At 42.5% G+C, this 27538-nt stretch overlaps 1 protein-coding gene and 1 pseudogene across 1 annotated transcript in view; one reads left to right on the forward strand and one right to left on the reverse strand.

The window, feature by feature from the left end:
• The window catches only part of LOC138296642 (uncharacterized), a 140504-nt gene that overhangs the window by 33637 nt on the left and 79329 nt on the right, over positions 1–27538 (reverse strand). Inside the window, exons 15-18 of the mRNA XM_069235976.1 lie at positions 21548–21717; positions 21311–21384; positions 21110–21237; positions 3894–4083 (exon numbers count right to left, since the gene is read on the reverse strand). Of these exons, the coding sequence (XP_069092077.1) occupies positions 3894–4083; positions 21110–21237; positions 21311–21384; positions 21548–21717 (562 nt within the window). The remainder of the gene's footprint in view (positions 1–3893; positions 4084–21109; positions 21238–21310; positions 21385–21547; positions 21718–27538) is intronic.
• On the forward strand, positions 14043–14471 carry LOC138296643 (ubiquitin-like FUBI-ribosomal protein eS30 fusion protein; annotated as a pseudogene).

Raw genomic sequence — 27538 nt, forward strand, 5'->3', positions numbered from 1 at the left:
GAGAAAGTGAGGGAAAGAAAACCAAAGGTTAAAATGAATATATAGTTGTGCTTTGTTTTCGGTTGTTTACAAAAAATAAAAACCCTAGCAATACACCTCATCACCACAGGTATGGTGACAAACCCCCCCCCCCCCCCCAAAAAAAAAACCTGAAATTTGCTTATCATGGTTAGGGCCACAATCTATAACTTCCAGAACACCCAGGGAAATCATAATTTGCAGATCAAATGCAATGCTCGTGACCTCATCCTTAAAAAGAGGGATGGAATTGCAAATATTGTAACTTTACAGATGATTACTGGTCATGTTATGGCTACCACTTTGACAGAGACAACTATGAATGCACTGAGGGTGTGCGGTTATTTAATTACATTTTGCTTTTTATTGTTATTCATTTGTATACTGTAAGGTCAAGAGAATCACATCTGGTGTACAATTTAAGGTTTGCATGGCTATTGTGCAAACCTCCACCTGTGCACAGCAAGGGGAGCCACAGTTTTTTTCTGTTATGGTTCTGTAGTTCCAAAGTCGGAACTGCAGTCGCGTGGCAAGCTTAAGGACCTAGTGCCATGGACCCCATGCAAGCTTCACTGACCAGTGCCAGAACTGCAGCTCTTGTTCATGAAGGTGGCCCTGCTATTTTGGAAATGTGGAAGAAGGGGACTTCACTGGGATCTGCAGTTCCAGTAACTTAGATCAACGGGTTCCACTTTTTTGTAAAACAAACATAGGGAGGAGGTCCCTTTAGAGCCGATTCCATTCTTCCCATGACACAGATCTGTAGTACTAAAACGGTTCAGGGGAAAAACTCTCCTTTGGCCAATCAGACCCAAGTATTGTATTGAATCAAAGATTTAAAACTAAAGGCATTGAGTTTAGAAACTAACAAAATGACTTCTAGCTTCCAAGAGCACTAACCATTATTTCTATGAGAACAATAACCCTCTTACTTTGGTAATTCCAATAGTAAATGCTTTGTTTTACAGTTTTGACTCCATCAAGGAGACTTCAGGTGTACCACACCATTGAAAAACACAGAGTGTTAGCACTTAGTTGTTCTTTAGAATGCTGTGGGGAGGGAGGAGACAGGGCCATGGACTCAGGTAGTGGGAGGAGGAAGGGACAGACTGCAAACTGAGCATGCCGGGCAGGAGGGAGAGGCCGGGGCAGCACAACAGACCACCCAGGACATGGGGGAAGGGCAATGGCAGAAGAGACTAGCGAGGGTGCAGTAGCAGCAAGGCAACCATGCAGGAGAGGCGATAGAGGCTGTGGCAGCACAACAAACCATGAATGGCGGGGGAATGATCTGCTGATGAAGGGCAGGACGTAGGGGGCAGAGGAAATAAGTTGAGCACACAGGGCAGGGGCCGGACAACGGATCATGGACAGGGCGAAAGGATAAGGACATGGGCTCAGACCATGGATGGTGGGGGAGAGGGTGGCAGAGACTGGAAGCAAGCTAATCATACAATGCAGTCAGGAGGAGCAGAGGCAGCAGAGTAAACTGTGCAGACCATGCCGGAGGAGCAGTGGCAGCTCAAGAGGACCATGGAGAACAGGCGGAAAGGGGCAAGGGCACACAGGGCATGGAGGAGCAGGGCAGGGGAAACCAGCTAACCACACAGGGCAGGCAGGAGACAGTATTAGCAAAGAGTTCTCTAGGGCTGGACTGAGGGGCCGGGGGACATGGACTGACAACAGAAGTCAGGAAGGAGGTGGGCATAGGCATGAGCAGCAAGCTATGCACGGAGGGGCAAGCAGGAGGGACAGCGGCTGCACAAAAGACCATGACGGGAGGTGGTAGGACACAGATTGACAATGGAGGGCAGGGAGGGAGGGGCAGGGGCAGTAACAGGACCATGGAGGAAATGCCAACAGGAGCAACACATGAAACATGGAGGGCAAGAGGAAGCAGGGGAATGCACACAGAACGAAGGGCAGTGGTAGAAAACTTACCATGTGGGGCAGGCATGCGTGGTGAGCTGTTCACCGAAACCTGGCGGCATTGTTTGGGGCACAAATATGGTAAACGGCAGAAAGTAGGGGGACAGGGAGCAACTCAACACCTGTGAGTAGGCTGGTATGGAAAGGAGGGGCAGGCACATGGAGATCAGAGTGGTGGGGTGGGGGTCAGGGGCAGGAGTAGCAATCTGACCATGGTAAGAAGGCGGGCAGGGGCAGCAGCATGCACACAGAAGAGATGGTGTTGGGGGTGGGGTGGCAGGGGCACTGAACTGACCATGAAGGGAAGGAGTTGGGCACAGGGGCATGCAGATTGGGACAGGAGGGCAGGCAGCAAGGTGACCATGGATGGTAGGCTACTGTGGGTTGCCACCAGCAGAGTGCAAGCAGTGCCAACCACCTGTTGCAAATGGCTTAAGGCTGTGCGCAGTTGAGATGTTGGATGAATTATTTAAAAAAATAAATTCATTGAAAAAAAGGTTAAGTAGACTGTATTCAGATAAGGTAATATGATCATCCCTAACCTACAAAAAAAAAAAAAAAACACATTCACTGGAGACAAAAAAAAAAACCGGTTAAACAGATCCTTAGAGTTGTCAGGCGGACTTACTAGTATTCCCAACATGAAGCAAGGCCTATGTTAAAGCTGGGCAGAAACAACCTGTATGCAGGAGACTTCAGATGCAAAACCTGGTGGGACCATTATGTAAAACATGCAGCTCTGTTGGAGAAACAGTCTCAAGTTTAACTTAGGCTCTGGCTGGCATTAAGGAGAGCTGAATGATGGGAGTCAAGGTCAATGCTTATGAATTTAGATAGTTTTACCCTTCCTAAACGCCGCACTCCTCAAACTGATATGACAGAAATCAGACAAGATAAATGACATACCCAGAGGAGCATGGATGAAGAGTTAGTTGGATACTTTGTAAATCTGAAAAGATGTAAATTCGTTTTTGCAGCTTCCAGTGTAAATGTTTAACCTTTATTACGGTGTACTAAACCCCTAGGATTTATGGGCGAAATTTCGAGGAGTAACCTCAATTTCATCTGTCATTTTCTAGTTGCCAGGTTTTGAGGCATCACAGAACACACTAAGATACTGCAAAACAGTCAGAATTCAGAAGATCTGTAACAGAACTGGTTAACTTGCGTTTATCAGATTGAAAACGATTTCAATTGTAGACTGGTCAAAATGTAAATGATTTTATATTAGTCAAACTTCATGCTGTAACACAAACTAACATGCTGCTTCAGGAACTGAGGACCAATGATAAATTCTGTATATTTGATTAAGAGAAATTTGTGAAGCAAATGCCATGTTAGTCCTGAAGGTCTACTCGCAACATCTAGGAAATTGAATTGCTCATTTGAGATAGCCATGGGTGCAGGTGGCACTGATGGTTGAAGGGACCCATCCGGAACACAACTGGATTTCATCTAATTACCAGAGTCCCACTCCACTGCTAGAACTCTGCGTGAAAGGAGAAATAAGTATGCATGAGCCAAGTGAGCAGAGAAAAAAAAAAAGTTAAAATAACCTGCAATCTCTAAAGTACCTTCTGGTTGCTTGCAAAAAAAAAAAAAAAACCTCTGAAGGTGTTAGGCTCTACCTCTTAAGCATTTGGTGGCTGGTGGTTCTGTCATGCACACATACCATGCTCTGAAAATAGCTCTTGCTGTGCATGCCGAACTTCGGTGCCTTGCATCCTAGGACATCTTGCACGTCTGGAGGAAGGGATGCTGGGATGTGCATCAACATCATAATAAAGCTGAACAGATCTCACAAAGAGGTTTCTCAGCCATCAGAGATACTGGGACAGGAGGATTTTTTTTTTTTTAACAAGCTGCAGAACATACAATACCATTCCAACATCATATGGTGCATCACATAGTAACAAGTTGGTACTAACAGAATCATGCATGCATACCTGTTGACCACTATATTCCACTGTGGAGTGCTGCGTCTGTCACTGGAAGGTGTAGCCCAGCAATTATCCAGAAAGAGTTCAAGCTGTGGGTCTTGAGTATGCTTAAGTTCAACTTCAAAATACAGTGGGTCCTGCAAGTATTTCACAACAGGGTACTCCTGCTCATTGTAGAAGTCAGAGTAGGACAGATCTAAATTGTGGACAAAATGGAAATTAAGCAGAGGCCTTTCAAATTGATATAACCTACTGCGTAAGCTAGTACATATTGTTGTAAATGGAACTAATGATTTTATGGTAGCATTTTTCCATGCTGTAACTTATTAGAAAGGGTAGAATTTCTGGCACCAGGGAAAAAGCAAACAATACAAGTTAATGATGTAGCAAAGAAACACACAAATTCACTTTATGTAGCATTTCCTTAAAAGAGCACCAGTTGAACGGAACTCACCCAGGGATTCAAAGTGCAACCTTTCTATTTTAGTATTGAACTAAGACAGGAGAATGGAGTGGGAATTTGGAGACATGAGAAATACTGGAAGGAAAATTGGTATGATGGGGCAGATAAAGGTTTAGAATCCCTTCTATTATATATTCAAGATAAAGATGGAATCCAGGAGGTGACAGAGCTATGGTTGACCATGCAGGTGTATTAAACATCAACCATTATTAAATTATTTATGCTTCCCTAGAACACGGACTTCTTACTTTCTTTCAAGTGGTTATGCACATCCTTTTGCTAGAAAAAAAAACATACTATCACTGACCTAGAAGTATTTGGTGACTACTGCCTATTTCACTACCCCTCTGCCCAAATCACTGCTAAAGCCATGGAAGAAATATTAAAGCAGGACTCAATGGGATATGGAGTCTGTCTAGATTCAGATCGGGTGATTTTATCTCCTGTCAAGAAAAACAGTCCACGCAGACCTCTTTCCAGGTTGACCTAAAACTGTAAATGGGCATAATCCGTGTTTTGGCCCAAATTATGCATGACCCTATTATAGCCTTTTCCCCAAGAGGACTACATTGGATTGTGTGAAATTCAAGAATTTCAAGTAATGGACAAGACCTTGTCAGGATCAATTCTTACATGTAACACTCTCTGTGGCCATCTATGCTGAAGTCTTGCACATTTCCACCAACACAAAGGAGTAACAAAACTGGAGGGGGGCCTCCCTGCAAAGAACAAAGTCTGGGGGGGCCCTCAGACTCACTCAAGCCAGGCACTGTGCTGAGGGGGCCCCCTGGTGTTTAGCACCCCACGCCCCTTGCACCGCTGGGGCCTTTGTGGCTTCTGCACAGGCCTATTCGTTGTGCTGCCCCACAGAATGTTTCACTAGCTATGAATTTCCTAAAAATCTATGTTACGTCTTTGACATCACTCATTTGCAGACACAGCTGTCATTTGATACATGTATGCACACACAAGGTTTCATCAAAATTAGTTGGTTAAGCTTTGTCTCTTTTGCATAGTTTAGGACCACCCTGTCTAAAGTAAGTCAATGGAAGTGTAGATATTGGCTGAAATTAAACACTCAAAATTATAGGAATTATTGGAAAATGTGTAATCTGACCTTTAACATTTATAATCTACTGGCACACCCCATTGCCAAAAACAGTGGATACCCTAATTGGACTAAGCCTATTTCCATCCGAAATGCAGAATGTGACTTTATTTTTTTAATAAAAATTAATGTTATTTAGATAGGCTACATTGCCCACCAGGTGGAAACGTGTGCAGGCTGGACACTGTGCTCCTTGTCTAGAGAGAATGCCAGTTAGCTTCTTGCACGTGGCTGTCTTCTGAGCAATCAAGTTTCAGAGATCTTTCACTAGAAGAAACAGGTGGGGAGACACTTATAATATAGCCTGTTGCTGATTATGAAGGCTAAACACTCTCATATTAGAGTCCCCTGAACATGCTCACAAGCCTCAGAAGCACAGGGTTTCAGTAGTCAAATGTTTTTCTGTGGGCTAGTGATGTGGGGAGGGTAGAAATAGGAGATGGAATCTGCCAAGGAGATAAAAGAATTTCATCAGAAATTCCCAGAATGCTAAGATTAACATTTGGAATATATAAAATGAAGCCCCACCAGATTGGGCGACATCACCCTGCTAAGGAAATGGGATATGCGAGATTGATCAAGGAATAGGTACCATCAACTGAGGCAATGACACTTTGAAGAAACCTGGTTTATGCTTGGGTTTATAGACAGCTCAGACAGAAATATACTTTAATATGCCAGGAAGCATTTAGAGGTTATCTACCTCTGGTCTGGGCTCGGTAGAGTTGGATCATTCTGGTAGGCCATCTAAAAGAACTAAAATACAATAGGTCACGCATCAAAGATGTGCATTAGGGCTCTTCCTCTTTGGCAGGTATGTGGTGGACTTATTGGCCACCTTGAGAGAAATTAAGTTATTCTCACCCAAAATGGGTGGCACGCAAAAACCTTGCCTACTTTATGAAGGTAACCTAATTCTTCTGTATTATACAGCGGTATTTGTTTTTACAACAGATGCTTGACTGCCTTGCAATATAAAATGACCAAATATAGAAAATACTAAAATAATGATCTTTGGTATAAAAAAAAAAAAAAAAAAAAATCCTTTTTTTAGACAAAGCTGAGGAAGTACAATCTTTTAAGTATTTGGATATGTGATGTAACTGAACTCTAAATTCAAACGGTAAAAACAGTAAAGACCAGAACCTTAACAACTTTGGGAGTTTTAGTAAAATGAAACTTTAGACATGGAGGCCATTTAACGAAAAATGCCACCAGTGGTACTTTTTTGGGTCTGGGGTATGTAGTATTCCCTCAACACATGTAAAGCATGGGAAGTATTGAAACCTCCTGCTGAAAACAGTTTAAACCTTCCAAATGAGTACTTCTCAGTTACATTTGGAAAATATCAAAACCGAGAGCAGGATAGCAGGATAGCATCCTTTGTATTCAGTTCCAGAGTTTTGTGGTAAGAGACCGGGTGGTATTATGCCCACTATGTGCAGTAAGCACAACCTCTTGCTGGGTGGTGGTTTTTCGTTTTTGAGCAATTTTTATACTACTGATTAAGACAAGAAGTTTGCTGAACGACTGTCTAACCCATACAATGCTTTGTGGTCAATCATTGTTATTATGGAAAGCAAATTAGTTTGTATACATTGACAAACAAAATCAAAATCAGGCAACAGTGTGGCACTGATAACTACTATATAGGTGGTGCAACTGGCTGAAACATTTGTAACTTGTATACCCAAAAGCAAGTTATTTAAACCATGGCGTTTTCACATTATAAAGCTGGCATCAGTAAATAGCACTACACAAGATCACACCACCCACCAGAATACTCCATTACACACCTCCTACCACCATATAACCGTGGACCATCTGTTCCGCAGCCAACACATGATCCTTAGACTCCGGAGTGCCACATCTCAAAAAGGCACTTCACCCACTACGCAGCCTTATAATACACCATTCACTATATATGGTACCTTGCGCCTAGATCATACCCACCCATCACCCTGCGTCACTCTGCACCACCACACAAGGGCTCCAAAGTAGCACTGCTCTGTTTTACCCTTTACCAACAGACCATTACCAAAATTCACTAGCATTTCACCTTTACTACGTGTCATTAGATTGCTACATAACTTATTACAGAATGAGTCACATGCCCCACTACACCCTGTCCTCCAAGTGGTTCATAGAGTGGAATGATTAAGAGAAATTATTCTGCTGCTCCAGATGTGGCATTTTCATGCAAGCAGAAGAAAGTAACGAGAAAGTGTAAGTTGTCACCGGTTTTCGCATCAAAAGGCTAACAGCAAGTGTGGCCGAGTGTTAAGCTAACACAAAAGACAAGTCTGATTTGCTGGGATGATTTCGGCTCGGGACCAGGACAGAACTGGACAAGAGGCAGATTCTAATTTACAGTTAATAGTAAGTTCTATCCCTCAAGAATCACATACTCTCCCATAAAAATCAAAGATATATTAGCAAAAGGTCAGCCAGTTTCACATTCTGCTGTGATCAAGTTTGAGCCTGAAGGGCTAGAACTTTTAGTAACAGTTGATGACTATACTGAAATGCAATTTATTTTCTTCTGACATAGCATGGTCCCAGAGAATACCAAGGCATCAGTGTTTTGAATACTAAGCAACTTTACAGAAAGCAATGCTACTTACCCTAGGGCATTCAGAACTCAGTCACCTTCATGTAGGTAACACAAGTTTAGGAGATGGCTCTGACCCTACAAGGGATTCCCCTCTGCAACTGAGGAGTCCAGTGTCAGCGGCCTTTGTATAGAGCTCACATAACCCTCGCTTTTTAGGGCTTGGAGAGAGAAGAGGGAATTGCTGAGGGACTGCTACTACAGTTTATTTCAAATCATGATCTTATACGTGGCCTGCCTCCTTCAAATCACAAGCAATGAGGTGAGTCTGGGGTATCTAAATTCCAAAGTCACCTTTACCCCTCCCCTATAAGCATCCACAACAGAATTGCTGGCTATGCGGAAAGTACCAACTTATAACAAGAAAGGAGATAGAAAAAGAAAATATGTTGAATGTTCCAGAGATTGGCTCCAAAATGCAGAAGAGGTCTTGAGGTGGACTAATCATAGACTACCTTTGAAACCACAGACATGGGCCAGCGCACCAGCCCCGTAGGATGAGTTAACATCCTTGTGGTAATTGGCTCTTGCTTAAGATAATTCTGTGTCCCATGCTGGGATTCTAGGTTCCAGGCTTCCAGCTTTTTAATCGGACCCATTAGTCTATTCAATGCTCCTGCTGGAGCCCGACCATGAGGACTCCATTTATTTTGCCTCGTGCACAGTGTCCCGACGCACAATGTCTGATCGCGTGGCCCGACGTGCTATTGCGGCCCGCATACACTGCCTTCACCGCATGCCCCAACATGCTTATACATTTGCCTGTAGAGCTGTGCGCCTTTCTGGTCTCTGGCATGACCCTTCTTCAATGTGTAGCACGTCGTGTGACATTCTGACGTCACCTATCTGCGTAGACCTATCTTTAGCCTGCTTGTCAGCCTCTTAAACACTCCCATTTCTCCCTGAATCAGGAAAAGCATCATCAGGCATCTTTTTAGACTTCCCCACTATAAAAGGACATTTGACATCACCTTTTCTCATTATTGGAACCCTTAGTTTTGACTGCCACCTACTGGTCATTTCTATGGTTCCTAGTTTATTCCATTGCTCTGTGATTTTCTTTTAGGTCTTAGCTACACAGCAGTTGCGCAGTCTCTCCGAGACGTTATATACGTTGTGGGCTACAGCCCGCAGGCTTTCCATTTGCTGGCTCCATTGTCACTCTCATATTCTTTCTCTCCATTTGTCCAGGGCATGCACTTGTCCTGCCTCTTGCAGGGTTTAGTCCTCCCCAGAGAACAATGTACTATATCCATCCACTAGTCACCAGTTTACCATATGGTTCAGGAACAACTTCTTTCATGACAAGCAGTCCATATGATCGGGCCTGTTTTCACCCTTTCCCAGCTCCACTCGGTTTCTGAAAGCAGGCCTTTATGTCTTACCTAGTTACATTCATGGAGCATTGAAATTCTGAGATCAAATGTCACATGCTGTTATCCCAGACAGCCCGTTTACTTTTCACCCCATTTGCTAACAGCGCTGTAACTTTTTCAGTTGCTACAGCTGTTGACGTGTCCTCCAAGTGGAGTCGGAGGGGATTGGCATCACCAGCTGATTGAGGCTTCGGATTACGTTTCCCCTTCCTGGTCCAGTGGCCAGTGCACACGTTGCCTAGATGAGCTACCTGCCTCCGATGGGAGCCTGGAAGTGCCTAATTTGTGCATGTTGTTTCTGATGAGGGGCACCAGTACCTATTTTTGAGGGCCGGCACTTATTTTTCTGCCTCAAGCAGTTACTGCGAGCATGAGACACATATGAGAAAGACTGAGGAAAAGAAAAATGAAAGTCACAATGGGAGAAAGCAAAAAGCTGCAAGAGTGAGCTGAAGGGGCAGGGAGTGGCTGTAAATATATTGAAGAGGCTCGAGATGGCTTCAGGATTACGCTGCCTCAGTATTCAGTGTTCACACAATTTCAGCAGAGGGCGGCTTTGGGCATCCGCACATTTTTATTTACAAATTAGGCACTGTAGCCCGGGAAGGTCACCATCTCGCTCTGCAGTTCTCCACAGCTCATTTCTGTTGTGATGTCTCCAAAGGATGGCAGTGAGCAGCAGTCTCAAGAGTATATATCCTGCAAGACTCAATACCCAACCTGTCTGCAAACTCTGCAGAGCTCGTATTCAGCAATGCGTTCGTGTATGTAATCCTCATATGTAAGTGACTAAGCTTTCAGCTGGTCTTCCTGCACAAGTTTCATCTTCGTGTTACCGTAAGAAATCTCCAGTCCATCTGTTAAATGCAGAAGGGTTGGATTTATCACAAAAAGTATACACCAACCTGATCAGTAGTTAAATGTGTGACTGGAGTGCCACCTAGAGGCTATGTCCAAATTATGACAATAATTCTAATTGCTATCAGCACAACAACCATGCACAACGACCGTTTTCACCAGAAATTGATGAAAATACATTCAAAGTACTTGTTCTAGCACCCCAGGCAAAAGTCTTTATCTACACTTTATAAAACCAAATAAATTCATACATTAGACAGGGCAGCTGGAGCAGGTGTCAAAAATACTTTAGACTTAACTTTATAATAATCTGCATTGCAGCCAAATCGCCCACACTAGGCCACACTTTGTCTTGCTTTTTTGGCCTACGGAAAGCTTAATTCAGGAAACTGTAGTTGTGCATTAAACAATGAAGGTATGTGCTGAAAATGTCGATCTTAAAAGCTATAACTGGTTGTGTGTCACATGACAAGCATAAGTTGGCAGTTATAAATGTGTACTTTTATAATTGCTCAAGTGGATTAAATGCTCTTTTGAAGACTTGTTGCTGTTTGCTTCGAAGGGAATGGAGCGAAGTGGTTGCTCGTGTCAATATTCTACCAAGTGAAGAACCAGGGTAAACAGGATAACGAAAAAAGATGCATCCTATGTTCATAAATCATTTTATGTTTATTAAGGCTTTTAACAAATAAAACTGAACCCAAAACAAAGCAACTGAATATAAGAAAAAGGGAACTGATTTAACTCACTTATTTTCATCTTTCATATTTTAAAAAGTTGCGAAAATATATTTGTTCCAATTCTTGTTACACAACACTGCAAATCGGAGCAAATTCAGTAAGTTCCACTTTTTGCTCTAGTGCCAAATTCTGTGTGCCCTATGGACTGCGGCAAATCCCGTTAGGTCAAATAGCTTGAACGTTATTGGTGACTTAAGCAGACACTTGCTCTGCTGTTCACTTCCAGTAGGAGAGCTGAGCGCTCGACAGGCATCTTGCCCACTAACAGTGCGGTTAAGGGAAAGAAAACAGACCTGACAGCCGAGCCTTGTGAAATGCAGGCATTACCACAGAGGACAGCCTTCCCATCTATCCGAGGGAGGTATGACAAGGCTTTCCTGTATCTCATTTCAGCAGCAGGGACATCCAGCTGTAAAAGTGTTTAAGTCACAGGAGGCCATTAACTCGAATGGATCCTTAAGTATTATTGGCAAGCCTTCTACAAAGCAGGCTGTCAGTGATAAATCGCAGGCGTTGGAAATTAAATCTGACCACTAACAGGGAGGCACGACCATTAATTTGAGCAACAATTACTGACGTGCACTTTTTAGGTCTCGGCTACACAGCACTAGCAAGACATGTCTTGCTTAGGCGAAATCGAATAAAAAAAATTGACACCCTGAACACTAGCTGCGTCATAGCACTTAAAATAATAAAATAAACTTTAAACCATGCTACTGCCCAACTTGGCTGATAAAAACTTACAAGGTCAATCGATCTCACAATGATCTCTGTATTTTGAGGATTGTTGGACAGGATACTTCTAGCCAGTCGGATAGCTCAGTGGGATGAGTGCCTGCAGAAGGTATGTATGCGTAGCATGCAAGTCACAAGAATTAATTGCACAAAAGCAGATGGTATCTTCTGTCCTTGAGAGGTGAACAAAATGAGTATCATGATTTTGCTAGGTAATTCTGGCAGCACTCATTAAAGGGAATGGGCACATTTCATATGGTGTTTTGCGCTCTATCAAATGGTAAAATCAGTTTGGCATGACTTGTTCACGTATGCCCGTGGCTATACAAAGGAGTAACGGCACATGTGGTGGGTGCTGCATCTGCCCGGTAACACTTCCAATCGGGCCATGCAATGCTGAAACACATTGACAAAGCCAGTAGCTCTCGGATTGCAGAGACAGATTGGCCTTGCCAATGCTTGTTTCGTTATTTCAGCTGGTGCACTAAAGTGAGGATCTTCATTATCATCCTGACTGGTGTGAGGATATTGTTATATGTTGTGTGGTGTCATGTGGTATTGAACTATATAACCAAGTCCTTTAGGTTTATCCTACAATGCAGAATATTTTGTCTCCATTTTTCTTGCCTATGCCGGGTGAACCAGTGCTAAAATGGTTTAAGCGGGGAAAAAGGTGTTTAATAATTATTTAAGTCTGTGACACAAACTTTTCTGCAGAAAAGAAAGCTTCTTTGCTCCTGCATTGTCTGGGATCCAAAGGGCAGGAAATATTTGAACATCTACCACATGTACCAGATGAAGGAAGTGATGCTGTGTCAAGTATAAATGAGTAGGAAATATCCATGAAAAAAAACTGGACAGACATTTACCAAAAGTGTCTATAATCTTAGAAAGATATTTTGTGCGTGTGCAACAATCTGATGAATCAGTGGAAAATTATGCAACTGCTCTAACGTGGTTAGCATCTACTTCCAATTTTGCTAGTGTTAGTGTGAAAATTACTAATAAAATTGCATGATTAGCTGAAAGAAAACATGCGTTTAAAAGTGCAAGGCTGAAATGAAAATGAGGCCTACACTAATAGTGGACAGATATTTCGAAAATGAAAATAAATCCCTCTAATTAAATGACATGTTCAAAAAATAAATAGTTTGAGTTTCAGGAAATTTACTGCACATTTCTTTTTTTTTTTTTTTTAAAACCGGCCTATGTTAAGCTAATTCAGAATGAAACAATGTGATGTCTAGAAATCGCTGATTTAAATGGAAAGTCACTGCCAATGTTCTGTCCTTTCTGAAACATCCTGTGTGATGATCTAATGTGCCACAGAAATGTTCTTGTGTTACTTTTATAACGTTTTGCTCAGTTCCGGATAATGTTCTGCAGAAAACAATGGCTTTCAGTAGTTTTATGCAGTTGAAACATTTTATCTTTGCAACAGAAACTGGCGAGGACAGTGGAAGAAGCTGAACCAACAAGAGAGAAAAATTAAAATAAGAATGCAACAAAGAAACGTGTATTCGTTTTTGTTGGTTCTGTCCTAACCACCCCCTAGTCCGACCACTGGTAGAGTAGCTAGTTATTTTCGGGGGCTTTAATATAGCAATGTTTAGGTGATGTCCATTCAGTTCTTTCTTGGTGAAGAGATACTTATTCTTTTTTGCTGCAGCTCAGATTTAGGTTCTGCTGCAATTACAGTTTGTGCTGTATTTGGGGGTACTATTATTGCTGTCAATGAAATAATGTATTAGGTGCCACTTACAGTTCAGATGCATTAAACATTACTGAACTGTTTCCCTGTATGTCATTGTCCACTGAAGAGGACCAGAAGAAGCTCAACCGATGAAGACTTCGCTGCCTGCTGAACACATTAAGGTGAGGTATAACAAAGTGCATTGGTCTTTCTTGCAGGTTTTCTTCTAGAAACCCAACTGCTATTATTGCTAGCGCCATAGCTGGATGTTTTCCAAATTAGTTTTTGCTTTCTTTTTCTATGAGGTCCAACATGCTTAATCTAATTAGGGTAATAGTTAGAATGTCACATTCTGTATGGTGATTCTTGAGTGACCAATAACTCATATTCTGTCAAAGCTGAGATTCTTTAGAAGGTTTGGTCAACCTGTGCTATTCATGTATCTTTATAATTTGGTTTTGTGCTCGATTTATGTGATCTTAGCATTGTTAAGAATATAAAGGGTAATACATGTTTGAACTTTACTAAACTGTACCACAGTAACATCGGCCGCATGCGCAGAGGATCAACCATGCAGCTCTTTGTTCTTGCACAGAATTTGCATTCTATTGAAATCTCTCAATTATTCATTCAATTAAGGCACAGATTGAACAATCAGAAGAAATACCTGCAGCTGACCAAGTGGTTACATATGCTGGGGCAGCTCTGGATGATGAGGCAGTTATTGGTGAATGCGGCCTTGCTGAACAGTGCACTTTGGGCATCACAGCCCAAATGCTTGGTGGCAAGGTGCATGGTTCTCTTGCGTGAGCTGGGAAAGTGAGAGGTCAAACACCAAAGGTGGCTAAGCAAGAGAAGAAAAAGAAGACTGGCCGAGCAAAGAGCCACATGCAATATAACAGACGCTTTGTAAGCATTGTTCCTACCTTCGGCAAGGAGGGACCCAATGCAAACTCCTAATTTCTGGGCTCAGTGATTTGAAAATGATTGTTTAATAAAAGCGAACTTTACTAAACTGGCGTGGTGATTCATGGCAAAATAGGTCATGGTGCGTATAAATTAATGACTAATGTTGATCAATGATGGTATTGTTAGGTTTGGTTTATTCTCAACTTAGTTTTGTTCAGAGCCAAATACTCACACCTATCGGAGACCAAAGGTTCACTCGACCTTATTAGGGTACATGGTTGTTTACCCTTGTCACCTCATATTTGTTTTGATAATTAATTTATAAGGTAGGGCGCGCCCACAGCAGCAATACTGAGGAGTAGATAAGGAACCAATTCATGTTGCTGTGCGCAAATGAGAAGGTGAGAGCAGAGTGGTTGAAGAGAGGTTCTTAACACAGCGAGGTATTGTTTATTGCAAAACAAACTGAATATTCTTAATCATGTGTTACAGAACTACACCAAAATTCTTCCACAAATTCTTAAAATACAAACTGGTATGTTAATTCTAAGTCTACACCTAAACTTAGAAACAAAAATATGCAAAAAGTGTAAAGGGGTGTGCTTTAGATACAGCAATGTGGGACATTGGAACAACAGTAAAGATTGTCCTGCTGCCAAATGGGAGTGTAATGTGTGTGTAAAGAAAGGGCACTATGCCAAGTGCTGCAGGAGAGGTGTGACAGCTAACGTGGTGGATAAAGAAAGCCGAGGTTAGTAAGGTAAATACTGCGAGTGAACCTTTTTTGTTGCAAGTTTTTGATACTGTCAATAGGGTGAGTGAGGATATTGGACATCCCACAGATGTAGCATTGGTGAATGGCGCCGGCATGGAAATGATCGATTTTGGTGCATGTCTGACTTTGATATCGATTGTTATGTTTGGCAAATACTTTAGAGGAAAAGCTGCATTGTTGGAGCCGGATTTTAAACCATACGCTTATATTTTCAAGGACGTTTCAAAATTAAAGAGAATAAAGGTCAACTGAACGTTCAAGTGGTAGGATATACTGTGCTGAGTTGGCCACATCAGAAATTACTGGACATAATACTAAATCCCAATGGCAATCCTGAAGTCCAAGTTCAAATTAACTGTCAACAAGTTACCAGAGATTTTGGTGACAGAGTTTCCCTCTGTATTTTTATCAAGTGTAAGATGCTTGAAGAATGCCTCACATGATATAAAACTTAAGGCAGCTGCTACTACGTTTTTGGGCAAGGTGAGGAACATTCCCTACAGTGTTAGGGACACTGTCAAGATGGGAATAGATTATGTAGTGAAAGAATAATTGAACAGGTGTAAGCAACTGAGTGATTAGCTCCCATTGTGCTAGCGTGTAACCCTAAATAACAAAATTAGATTGTGCATTCATTTGAGGGAGTTCAAAAACTACTGCATGTAACCCAAGTTAAGGGAATGGCTCTCATCCTACAGGGGCTCCCCCTCTGCTATGAGGAGCTCAGTGGCGGTGACCTTTGTATGGAGTTGACACACCAGCCCTTGCTTTTCAGGGCTTGAAGAAGATGAGCTCTGCAGAAGAGGGAATAACTGAGGGACTGATACTACACTTTATTTCAAATCATGATCCTATGCGTGACATTTCCTCAAAGCACAAGCAATGAAGTGAGACTGGGTGGACTATCTAAATTCCGAAGACACCTTCACACTTCCCCTATAAGTATCCACATCAGGATTGATAGCTATATGGAAGCTACCAATATATAAGAATAAAGGCGATCCATATATTGTATGTTCCAGAGATTGGCTCCAAAGCATTGAAGAGGTCTTGAGTTGGACTAATACTAGACCAACTTCGAAACCACAGACATAGGCCAGTGCACCAGCATTGTGGGATTAGGGAACATCCTTGCAGTATCTGGCTCTTGCTTAAGATAGTTCTGTGCTGGGGTTCTATGCTCCAGGATTCTGGTTGAGGTTCTGAGACAGGTGGGGGCAGAGAGAGTTGGCTGAAGGATAGTCTTTTTTCCTGGAATAAACCACATCTTTTTCCACACATTCTGCACTTCGGTTATGAAAACACTACAGTCCTCCATATTGTGCTCAGTATTGTTACTCTCCAGCACTGCAATAAAGATCTTGCATTACCACAGAACAAATGGAGCTGTAAACTGGAAAATATATCAAGGTCACGCCACAACTTATTACTAGTTATCGCTTTCCTCCATAGAGATTTTCCACATTACCCACAGAATGTTTAGTCACTTGTGGCGATAATCTTAACTGCACCAGAACATTCTGCCTCACAATAAAGGCCAGGAGGTTTAGTGAGGTTAAGTCACATCACTATGTAACTTCAAAAAATAAATTAAAAAAAAACAGGTTTCCTTCTCTGCCCCCCCCTTTGCCCCTCCCCCCAAAAAAAGAATATTGAGTCAGTATATATTTTCACTCAAATTAAACATTTGTCCTTGGAATAACTTCATTTCAGAAGCTGCATTTTCCAACTTGTGAAGATGGAAGATGCATATGCAAGCTACCATAACATCTACAAAACAATCCTTACTTGTTAAAAATTTTCAGATCTGACTTTACCCTTCCTAAATGTGGTCATTCATTAACCCTGAAGTGCCACTATGCTACATACTGCATTAACAAATAAACTATCCATAGGCTTCTTTCATTTACCATGCTGCCGAGCCTACGTACATCTGGAAAAATACTTTTCTTCCATGACAGATTGATCAAGAACAATTTAAATGGTCTTTAGAAAATAAAATTAGACCTCCCACAGGCCCACTCAGAAGTGTTAAAAAATAACCCAACATTTGAATGTGGCACCCTAAAGCAAACAAAATGACTGGACTGATGCAAATGAGGTATCTCACTAGAATCCCATGCATGGGTTCCACCCGATACCCCCAAACAGTGATTCAGCTGGCAGGAGTTATTTGCTTCCCAACCCCAAAAGACTTGAGGGACACCCAACATCACCTCAATGGTGGGTTTGGTTAGCCATGTGCTGTTGATGGGTCCGGTTTAATTGGCTTTGTACAGAATAAAGAATAGGAGGCACATAGGATGTGCTGCAAAAGTGATAAGGTTTTCGCATTAATCACCAAATTTGTGTGTGCATGATTTTTAGTCTTCAAGTTTCCCAACTCACTTGTATTCAGGAGCAATTATGAATTGGTCACTGTACGTCTGAGTTAGAAGCATGAGGTGGTAACATCTCATTTTTTTGCTTCTGTGATTCTAATTACTGTCATGAGACTCCATATTATATGCAGACTAAATTATTGATTGAGGATCCTGTCTCTAGAACTAAATCTTGTGAGACAGCCCACTCACAAAGCAACCATGTACTAAACTCCCTTTTTCACCAGTTTTACTAACGCCTGGAGTTTATACCCTCTTCGCGGACACAGACCGACAACTTCCATTCTGGAAACCTTTTGGATCGGTTGCACCAGAAAAGGTTAACGGGCCAGATGTCATCTCTCTGCCTAGGTCTAAAATCTTGTAGAATGTGGTCTGGGAGGCTCTTGCCAACAACTCTGGACTTTAAATAACTAGAGAAGTTTATCTGCAGATGACATTGCGCCTATGAAATAAAATGCAGATGCAGGAGGCGTAACGTTCAGCTTCTTGGTATTATATAGGAGCTGTATATTGCCAATTTTCGTTTAAGTTCCTAAATCAGAATTGGAGGTCATCACATTAGAGTGTGAAAAATTAGTAATAAAATTGTGTGATTAACAAAGAAAATCCCTGGGTTTAAAAGTGCAAGGCTGAAATGAAAATGAGGCCTACACTGACAATGCACACACAAATTTCGAAAATGAAAATAAATCTCTAATTAAATGTACTTTGTTTTATGGAGTGTAATGAAAAAAATATGTTCAGAAATTAAATAGTTTGAGTTGTATGAAATGTTGTACACTGCACATTTTACTGCGTTTTTGAAAAGGCCTATGTTAAGCCAATTCAGAATGAAATAAATGTGATGCTTAGAAAGTTTTCTGTTCTTTCTGAAACATCATGTGTTATCTAATGTCCGAGAGAAATGTTCTTGTGCTGTATTTTGAAACATTTGTTTATTTCCTGCCAGATAGTGTTCCACAGAAAACAATGGCTTTCAGTGGTTTTATGTAGTTTGAAACATTTTATTTCTGTAACGGAAACTGGTGATGGCAGTGAAAGGATTTGAACCAATGAGGGAGTGAAACACACAAGAAGCGCAACATGAAGAAACGTGCTTTAATTTTAATTGGTTCTGTCCAAAACCACCCTAGTCTAACCAATGGCAGAGTATCTAATTACTTTGTGGGACTTTAATATTGTAATTTAAGCTCAGACTTTGGGGAGATTTTGCTTTTCCTTTGCTGTGAGATCAGTCTTATTCAGAATTCTTCCCTGTGGATTAGCATGCAGTTCTTCCCCATTTCCTGGCTGTGTTCAGATGTGCTTTTATTTCAGTTAGTGAAATAATGTGATATGTGCCACTGACAGTTCAGATGCATTAAGATCAGATATTACTGAACTGTTCCCATATGTCAATGCACACTGAAGAGGATCATAAGATGCTCCACTGAAGACTTCGCTTCCTGCTAAATCCATTAAGGAACAAACTGCACATTTGTCTTTCTTGCAGGTTTTCATGTATTTCTCTTCTAGAAACCCAACTGCTATTTTTGCTAGCGCCATAGATAGAAGTTTTCTAAATTAGTTTTTGTCTTTTTTGCATAAAGTCCAATACGCTTAATCTAATTAGGGTAATAAAAGGTCACATTCTGAATTTGGCAGCACAAAATAACTGATTGAATACATTAAGTTAACACAGATGTATTATTCACAATCTCAACTGTGCATCTGATATCGCTGTTATTCTGTATGGTGATAGAATGCCTAAAGATTCACATTCTGTCAAAGTTGAGATTCTTTAGAAGGTTTGGTCAACCTGTATTATTCATATATCATAACTTGGTTTTCCGTTTGGTTTACGTAATCTTAGCATTGGTAATCTAAAGGGCAATAAAGGTTTGAACTTTACTAAACTGGTGTGGTGATTCATGCCTAAATAGGTCATGTTGTGTTTAGATTTCGGACTCTAATGTTGATTAATGATGGTATTGTTTGGTTTTGTTTATTGTTGACTTCATTTTGTTCAGAGCCAAACACTCGCACCTATACGAGTCCAAAGGTTCATTCGAATATCAAAAGGTGATTCGCAGGAAGTGCTGCTCATACTATTCTAATAAAATTGCAGGAGCAGGTAATCAGTTAAGTCTAGTTAATCTCAAATCTGTGTGCAGGGCACCCGGTCTGTATAAACGATGTAATATTTCAAATTTCTTTAAGGAAAAAAATTGCCATCTATGGGAGTTTTGACAGTCGGAACCCCTCTGCACCTCTGAATGCTGAAAGATTGACTCAAGTTCCCAGCATTGCCTACGTGAGAGCCTTTACTTGTAGAAAGCAAGATTGAATCCGTTAGGATAATCAGGCTCATGACTGGAAACTTGCACTGCAGTCCTTCCCAAGATATATATGTATATGCATGTGTGCGTGCGTGTATGCGAGGAGGTGGGGCGGGGAGTTCTTGTCTTTGCACATTTCCACTAAAAATTATATTTGAAACCCTGTGCACTAGCATTTGCATACATTATGAATTCCAGAGCTGAGAATACTCTATAGGAACCTAAAGCTGCTTGCTGAAATATCCATGCTAGGAATTACAGTAAAGGCTGTGCTCGAACTGAGCTCTGTGCATCAGACGGATATAAATTGTGAGTACAGTGATGCAGGTTCAGTGAATGGAGAGCTGTAGGCGGGTTGAGAGATGCACATACATGTGCAGTTGAGCACTGAACTGGGTGCAGGGAGCAACAGGGGTGAGAAGCATCCACGCGGCGAGATCTATTCTCTCCAGCCACGCCTCCCCGGTCCAGCATCGAGCAGCAGCACCAGTAGTAGATGAAGTCTCAGATGATAGGACAGCTCAAAAGGATGCATTAACAATCCAAACCGGAAAGAATAAAACTACTCAAGGTGATGGAAAAAATGCACCCATCCACGAAACGCTGTGGGCTTTACAAATAATCCATCGAGCAAAGTGCAGTGCATAACAAAAGTGTAACAAAGTACATTGGAGGGGGCCGAGCCAAACTATTGTCTGTATATTTTGAAGAATTGGGGACAGTAGCTCACAGAGACTGCTAAATTTCCCTGACTGTAGCCACCCCTAAACAGTTTTGTTTTTACTACCTAGGAAATACTTTCCATTTCGATCTTTCAAATAATGCACGTTTCAAAACATTAGTCCTCAGCTTTTCAGCCTACTTTTTACACCTGGACCTTCATGTACGTTCCACTGTGGTAGGAATCGCAGCTACAGAATTACTCCAAACGCTTGACTTAACCACCTTTTAGTAATTTCGAAGCACTCCTTCTAAGCATCTAGAAGAGGCAACTTGTGACTAGTAAGCAAGAAATTCCCCTGGATAAGTCCATTGTGTTACACAATTGTGCAAAATAAGGACTGACCAGACATTTTCCAAATACTTATATTAAGAGGCAAATCAAGGATATACATTTTCGAATATGCTTCCTTGGCAAAGTTTAGCCATCTCGACACTCGTGCAATAAAAACACCGGACGATGATTTAAAAATAATAAAAAATAAAAAAAACACAAAGGCTGCTTTAAGTTATGCTTTCGGTCATAGTTTACCTTTGCTCAATCTCATAACCAGGGCTAGAGACCCAAATCCCTCTTCAGCAGTTGGCAAGACTACGTCCTCGGAAGTGAACGCCACCGCCAGAGAATCATTGACGCGATAGTTGCAGGATATGCTCAAGCTAGAGAAAGCAGAAGCATTTTTAGAATCCAGATTACATTTCACTTACTTCACTATTACAAACTTGTACTTACTTGTATTTTGCTTCAGTTGGGCTCATTTGTAGGTGGAATATATTGTTTTCATAAATGATCGTATTTCCTACAAACTGGAAATAAAATAGTGCAGATGAAACATCTCATTATAGTGACAGAGGATAAGCCATAGTCAGATGAGTTTGGACAACCAACTTACAAAACACACAAAATACCCAAAAGCATGCACCACATTGCTCCACGCAAAATTCTGAGGTATAGAATGCTATAGAATACCCTTGAAGTTGTCCCACATGTGTTGGCGTTGAAGACAAATGTTGCGCTCAGATCCGTTATCTCAGTAGGTCTACAGCGCTGATCTCGTAACACCAGTTGACTAAGATCCAGGCCCTGCAACACAGCCTTTGGCGTCGTAGTAATGACAATGGTTCCATTAGGCTGACAATCTGCCAAAGGAAACCAGTTTAGATGTTAAGTGAAGAGGCTGCGGTGTTACAGGTGATAAATACTTTGAGTAGTGATCTCAAGATGGCTGACCAGGGTTTAAGAAACCGAACAATAGGGCATTTTAATTAAACTGAAATAATGAAAGAGTTAGAAATGCTACAAAGAGAAGCAGTTGCCATTAGGGAAATATTTTCAGTTGAAAAAAAAAAAAAAAAAAAAAAAAACACAAACACGACATTTCAGACCTTGGGAAAGAGCATGTAAGGAACAGCTTCAAAAATGTGTACACATTGTGTTGGAAGTGCCCCTTGCTGCAGGCCACACCCAAACTTTTTGCAGTCATCCTCCACTTTTTCCTCGTTTTTGTTGGCTTTAGGACTCTACGCACTTTAGTCCTGGTTAGCAGTGGTAAAGTGCCTGTGCCCTCTCCCTCAAACATGGTTTTATTGGCATTTACGCAATTGGCATATTTAATTGACTCGTAAGTCCCTAGTAAAGTGCACTACATGTACCCAGGGCCTGTAAATTAAATGCTACTAGTGGGACTGCATCAATGATTGTGCCACCCACTTAGTAGTCCTGGAAATGTGTCTCAGGCCTGCCACTGCAGTGCCTGTGTGCAGTTTTAAAACAGCATGTTGGCAAGGAAAGGGCTCCTACTTGCCAGGCCCAAACCTTCCCTTTTAGTAGCTGTAAGTAACCCCTAAGGTAGGCCCCAAGGCAGCCCCATGCTGCAGTGTACGTAAAATGTAGGACATGAACTGGTACATTTTACATGTCCTGATGGTGAAATACTGCTAAATTCGGTTCTCACTATAGAAAGGCCCATCTGTCCCATAGGGTAACATGGGGATTGCCTTGAAATATCTTTTAAGTGTAATTTTCCATTGGAAGCAGATAGAAATATGTAGTTTGGGGTCTCTGAACTCAAAATTTAAAAATGCATCTTTTGGTGAAGTTGGCTATTGAATTCTAAGTTTGGAAATGCCACTTCCAGAAAAAGTGTCATTTTCTTGCTTAACCATTCCATGCCTCTGCTGATGGGTCTTCCTGAACTAGGGCAGTGGGAAGAGCCGATACTTTCACCTGAATAGGGCTCTGACTGTCCTCGCACAAAGCAGTCTCCACCCCCCTGGAGTGTCTGGGGCCAGGGCAGGGAGAGGCAGGGTCTTGTGAACTACAAAGATTTGACATTTAAGTTTGCCTACTTCAAAGACAGAAATGTGAAAAAGTACTGGACCTCTGACACTACAGAGGTAGAACACTTCTGGACGGAGGAAATTCTGCCAGGAAGAAAAGATGGATGCTGTAGGGGGGGTGGAGAGAAAATCTAAACGATGCAGCGCCTGTCTCGCAGCTGCAGAACTGACGCCGTACCCGTTTCAGCACGAGTCCATCCACACAGTACATCTGTATTTTCCATGCATCTTCTCTGGGCATCAATTTTACACTGCAGTAAGGAACTGAGGCTGCGTGTCCAGGTAATCAATACATCACCTTTCTTGTGAGGAAAGAATCAACACATCACCTCTACTGCCAGTAAGGAACTGACACATTGCCTCACCTGCGAGGAAAGAGCCAACTTATCACCTCCGCTGCGCAGTCAGGAACAGATGCTTTGCTTTTTGGCACCTCACGTTGCCTGTGGCCCGCATCATCTGTTTTTGACGTATCCCAGGTACTTTGTGCTAAAGAGATACAGCCCTTGATTCCTATAGATTAAGACTTAATTAAACTTTTAAAAAGTGATATCTTGATTTGTTTAAGTTGGATTTCTGTTTTTTTGGTCTTGTTTAATCCAGATAAATATTAGCTCTTTTTCTGAACTGGTGTGGATTCCTTTTGTAGTGTTTTCACTTAGCTCCAGTGTGTGTGTGTACAAATACTTTACACATTGCCTCGGAAATAAGCATGACTGCTCGTGCCAAGCTACGTAGGGGGTGAGCAAGGGTAATCTTAGCTGTGTGGCTCCCTTACCCTGACTAGAGTGAAGGTCCCCACTTGGACAGGGTGCAAACCACTGCCATGAAGAGACCCCATTTCTTAGCACACTGTATGCCACTGGGCCTGCAACAGAGGGTGTGCGGCCTGCCAGTGCATAGCAAGGAGGCATGTTGCCGGTATTAGGTCCAGATTAGCAAATCAGGCTCACACTTTGTGGTTCAGTTACAGTAATAACCCCAATGACACGGCCCCCTATGTTTTCTGCATGTTGAGTTCCGTGATGAGTATTGGAGTTTTTTTGCTTATGCAGAGTCATCCCAAATCTTTTTGCCTCCTACCTCCTATTTCTTCTTGCCTGTTGCTGTTGGTTTTTGAACTCTGAGCACTTCACCACTGCTAACCAGTGCTAATGTGCATATGCTCTGTGTAAAATTGTATGTAATGGTTTATCCATGATTGGCATATTTGATTTATTAGTAAGTCCCTAGTACAGTGCACTAGAGGTGCCCAGGGCCTGTAAATCAAATGCTACTAGTGGGCCTGCAGCACTGGTTGTGCCACCCACTTAAGTAGCTCTGTAATCATGTCTCAGACCTGCCATGCAGTGTGTGTGTGTGTGCAGTTTAACTGTAAATTCGACTTGGCAAGTGTACCCACTTGCCAGGCCTACACCTTCCCTTTTCTTACATGTCAGACACCCCTAAGGTAGGCCCTAGGTAGCCCCAAGGGCAGGGTGCAGTGTATGGTTAAGGTAGGACATATAATGTGTTTTATATGTCCTGACAGTGAAATATTGCTGAACTCGTTTTTCACTGTTGCAAGGCCTGTCCCTCTCATAGGTTAACATGGGGGCTATCTTTAAATCTGATTAAAGTGTAGATTCCCTTTGGGAGCGGATGGACATGTGGGTTTGGGGTCTCTGAGCTCACAATTTAAAACTACATCTTTTAGTAAAGTTGATTTTAAGATTGTGTGTTTGAAAATGCCTACCTTTAGAAAGTGGGCATTTTCTTGCTTATACAATTTCTGTGACTCTGCCTGTTTGTGGATTCCCTGTCTGGGTCAGTTTGACAGTTGGGCTGGTTGCACCTCACACTAGACAGTGACACAAAAGGAGCTGGGATGTAGCCTGCATATCCTGATGAGCCATCTGTGCTAGGAGGAAGGGGAGGAGTGGTCACTTACACCTGAAAGGGCTGTGCCTGTCCTTACACAATGCAGTCTCCAACCCCCTGGTGAGTGTCTGGGGCCTGGCCTGGCCTGGCCAAGGCAGGATTTCACATTCAAGAGACTTTACTTTGAAGTAGGCCTACTTCAAAGGAGAAATAGTTTATAAGAAGGGCACCCAAAACCACAGACTTTAGAAACACTTCTGGAACCAAGAGGAACCTCTGCCTGGAGAAGAACTGAATAGCGGAGGAAGAAGAGCTGCCCTGTCCGTGACTGTGCTTTGTGGAGCTATCCTGCAGTTGCTGCTTCTGCCAGAGTAAGAGAGCAAAGACTGGACTTTGTGTGCCTTCCATCTTGAGAAGAAATCTCCAAGGGCTGGATCTAGAGCTTGCCTTCTGTTGTTTGAAGTCTCAGGGACAGCAAAGACTTCTCTCTGCCAGCACCTGGAGTGACTCCTACTCTGCCCTGTGGTGCCCATCCAGTTCCTGGGACCCTGAAAGGAGAAGCTGTCAGCCTAAAGACAAGAAAATCCACACACAGAGCGCCGTGCAGGGAAAAGATGGACGCGAATCTGATCTGCGGCTAAAAAAACGACGCAAAGCCGGTTCCGCAGCTGAGAAACGACGCTCGCAGGAAACGTGACCGAAGACGCACGGAGCAGGAGAAACGACACGCAACATCACTGATGGAGGCTGGGAGATCACAACCTGCGCTGCGGGATTTTCGGATCGTGCGGCTGGATTTTTGATTCAAATACCACTGTGCGGAGTTATTTTTGACGCACACCCGCCCGTGCGGGGTTATTTTTTACGCACACCAGGTACATTTTCACTCTAGCAGCGCTAGTGTGTTTTTAAAACTACTTAAAGACTTTTTGATTTTTAATTGATGACTTGTTTATGGTGGATGTTTGTCGTTTTGGTCTTGTTTTGTTTAGATAAATATTTCCTATTTTTCTAAACTGGTGTGGTCTCATTTTGTAGTGTTTTCATTAAGTTACTGTGTGTGTTGGTACAGATACTTTACACATAGCGCTCTGAAGTTAAACCTACTGCTCTGACAAGCTACCAAGGAGATAAGCAGGGGTTAGCGGAGGGTGATTCTCTAGAGGGAGGGTCCTTGCTTGAACAGGGGGTAACCTGTATTAACGAATGACCTCATTTCTAACAATGAGGGTCCCAGAAACGTGTTCATGCTGGGCAAGATCGGAGTACGTGGTGGAGGTCCACAGTGGGATTTGAGCATCTCAGGCAGGTGAGATGTGCTGTGGGGACTGTTTTGTTGAGGCAGGTGGGGGTCAGGTAGGACCAGTGAAGAAGCATGTATTGCATATTTTTCAAACGTGCATTGCGCAATACAGTTTTGGGGAATTCCAGAGCCCTAGCTCATTCCAAAACATGGAAAGGTCTCCCAATGTCTTCTTCCCAACACTGCCTAAGGTGTGTCAAGGGCGTGCCAATGTGTGTTCTAATGGCTTTGTAGAGCCAAGTATTGAGGTGCCACCCACATCCCATGAGATGTAGGGTGTGGATAACTTCAGATCCAAGTGCTTCTACTGTTGGGAGGGGGGGTTGGGGTAGTCCCCAGAGTGCTCATTGAGGCCAGTAGGTGTCCGTACATAAATTGTCCACAGGGGAATGGCATAGTCTTGTTGAAGCTGGTCAAATGTCAGGAGCGATCCCATCTCGGAAGATACCCCCTTACCATGTCAAACCCACATATTTTCCTTTGAATTAGCTGATCTGTGGTAAAAGGGCCTTGTGTGCTAGGTAGTGCAGGTAGCAGAATGCTGGAGGAGTAGTGGACAATCTTGCTAGTTTAGTGAAAGGTTCTGGTGAGACACCACCGTGTCAACCAACCAACAAGCAACGAGGTGTGATGCACCTTGAACGCAGGTTGAATGATCTGCCGGAGTATGTATGTGGCGAGCCGGCTGGCCTCAGTAGCTGTTTCAAACGTGTTCCTGTCTGACAGCATCTCTAAACCAATAGGTGGCTCGCTGGCTAATTAATGATTCAAAAGAGGGGCTCCCAGACTTCCCTGACCCACTAGTAGCTGTAGTTTGTGAAAAGCAACCCGCCACCTTCTGTCAATCAGAGCAGATCCCCCATCAAAATGACTAGGTCACTAAAGAATCGGCAGAGTGAAGGAAAGATTGCGACATTAACAAAGTAGTACAGCAACGGGGAAATAATTCATTTTTGACAATGCAATCCTACCGGTAAGGTCTAAAGGAAGTGTTTGCCAGATATGCACTTGGGAGCGCAGGGTAGCATAAACCACTTTTAGGTTACCTTCAAACAGATCTTCCTGGGAGTGGTACAGTGACTCCTAACTGTTGAGGAGTCGTGGCCTGCCAGGTTAGAGGCTGGATGTTGTGGGATTTCGCTCCAGAACAGGAAAGTATAAGACTTCCCCCATCTGACTCTAAGTCTGGCTGCTGCTTCAAAGTCCTGAAAGCCGTCCGTTAGGAAGTATCAACTAGCATATCTTGAATGTAAAGTAGGACATCATTGACAAAGGGATACATCATGCAGGTCTCCGTGCAGCAGTATCCCCCGGGTGGGGCTCTCCATTCTGAGGTGGAGTGCCATGGATTCCATGGCTAAGGAAAACAAGATTGGGGAAAGGGGACAGCCCTGTCATGTACCACGACTGACTGGGAAGGGGGGGTATTACTTGGCAGCCAATGGGAACTCAGAAAGG

The sequence above is a fragment of the Pleurodeles waltl genome, chromosome 5, assembly GCF_031143425.1.
Source record: "Pleurodeles waltl isolate 20211129_DDA chromosome 5, aPleWal1.hap1.20221129, whole genome shotgun sequence".
NCBI lineage: Eukaryota > Metazoa > Chordata > Amphibia > Caudata > Salamandridae > Pleurodeles > Pleurodeles waltl.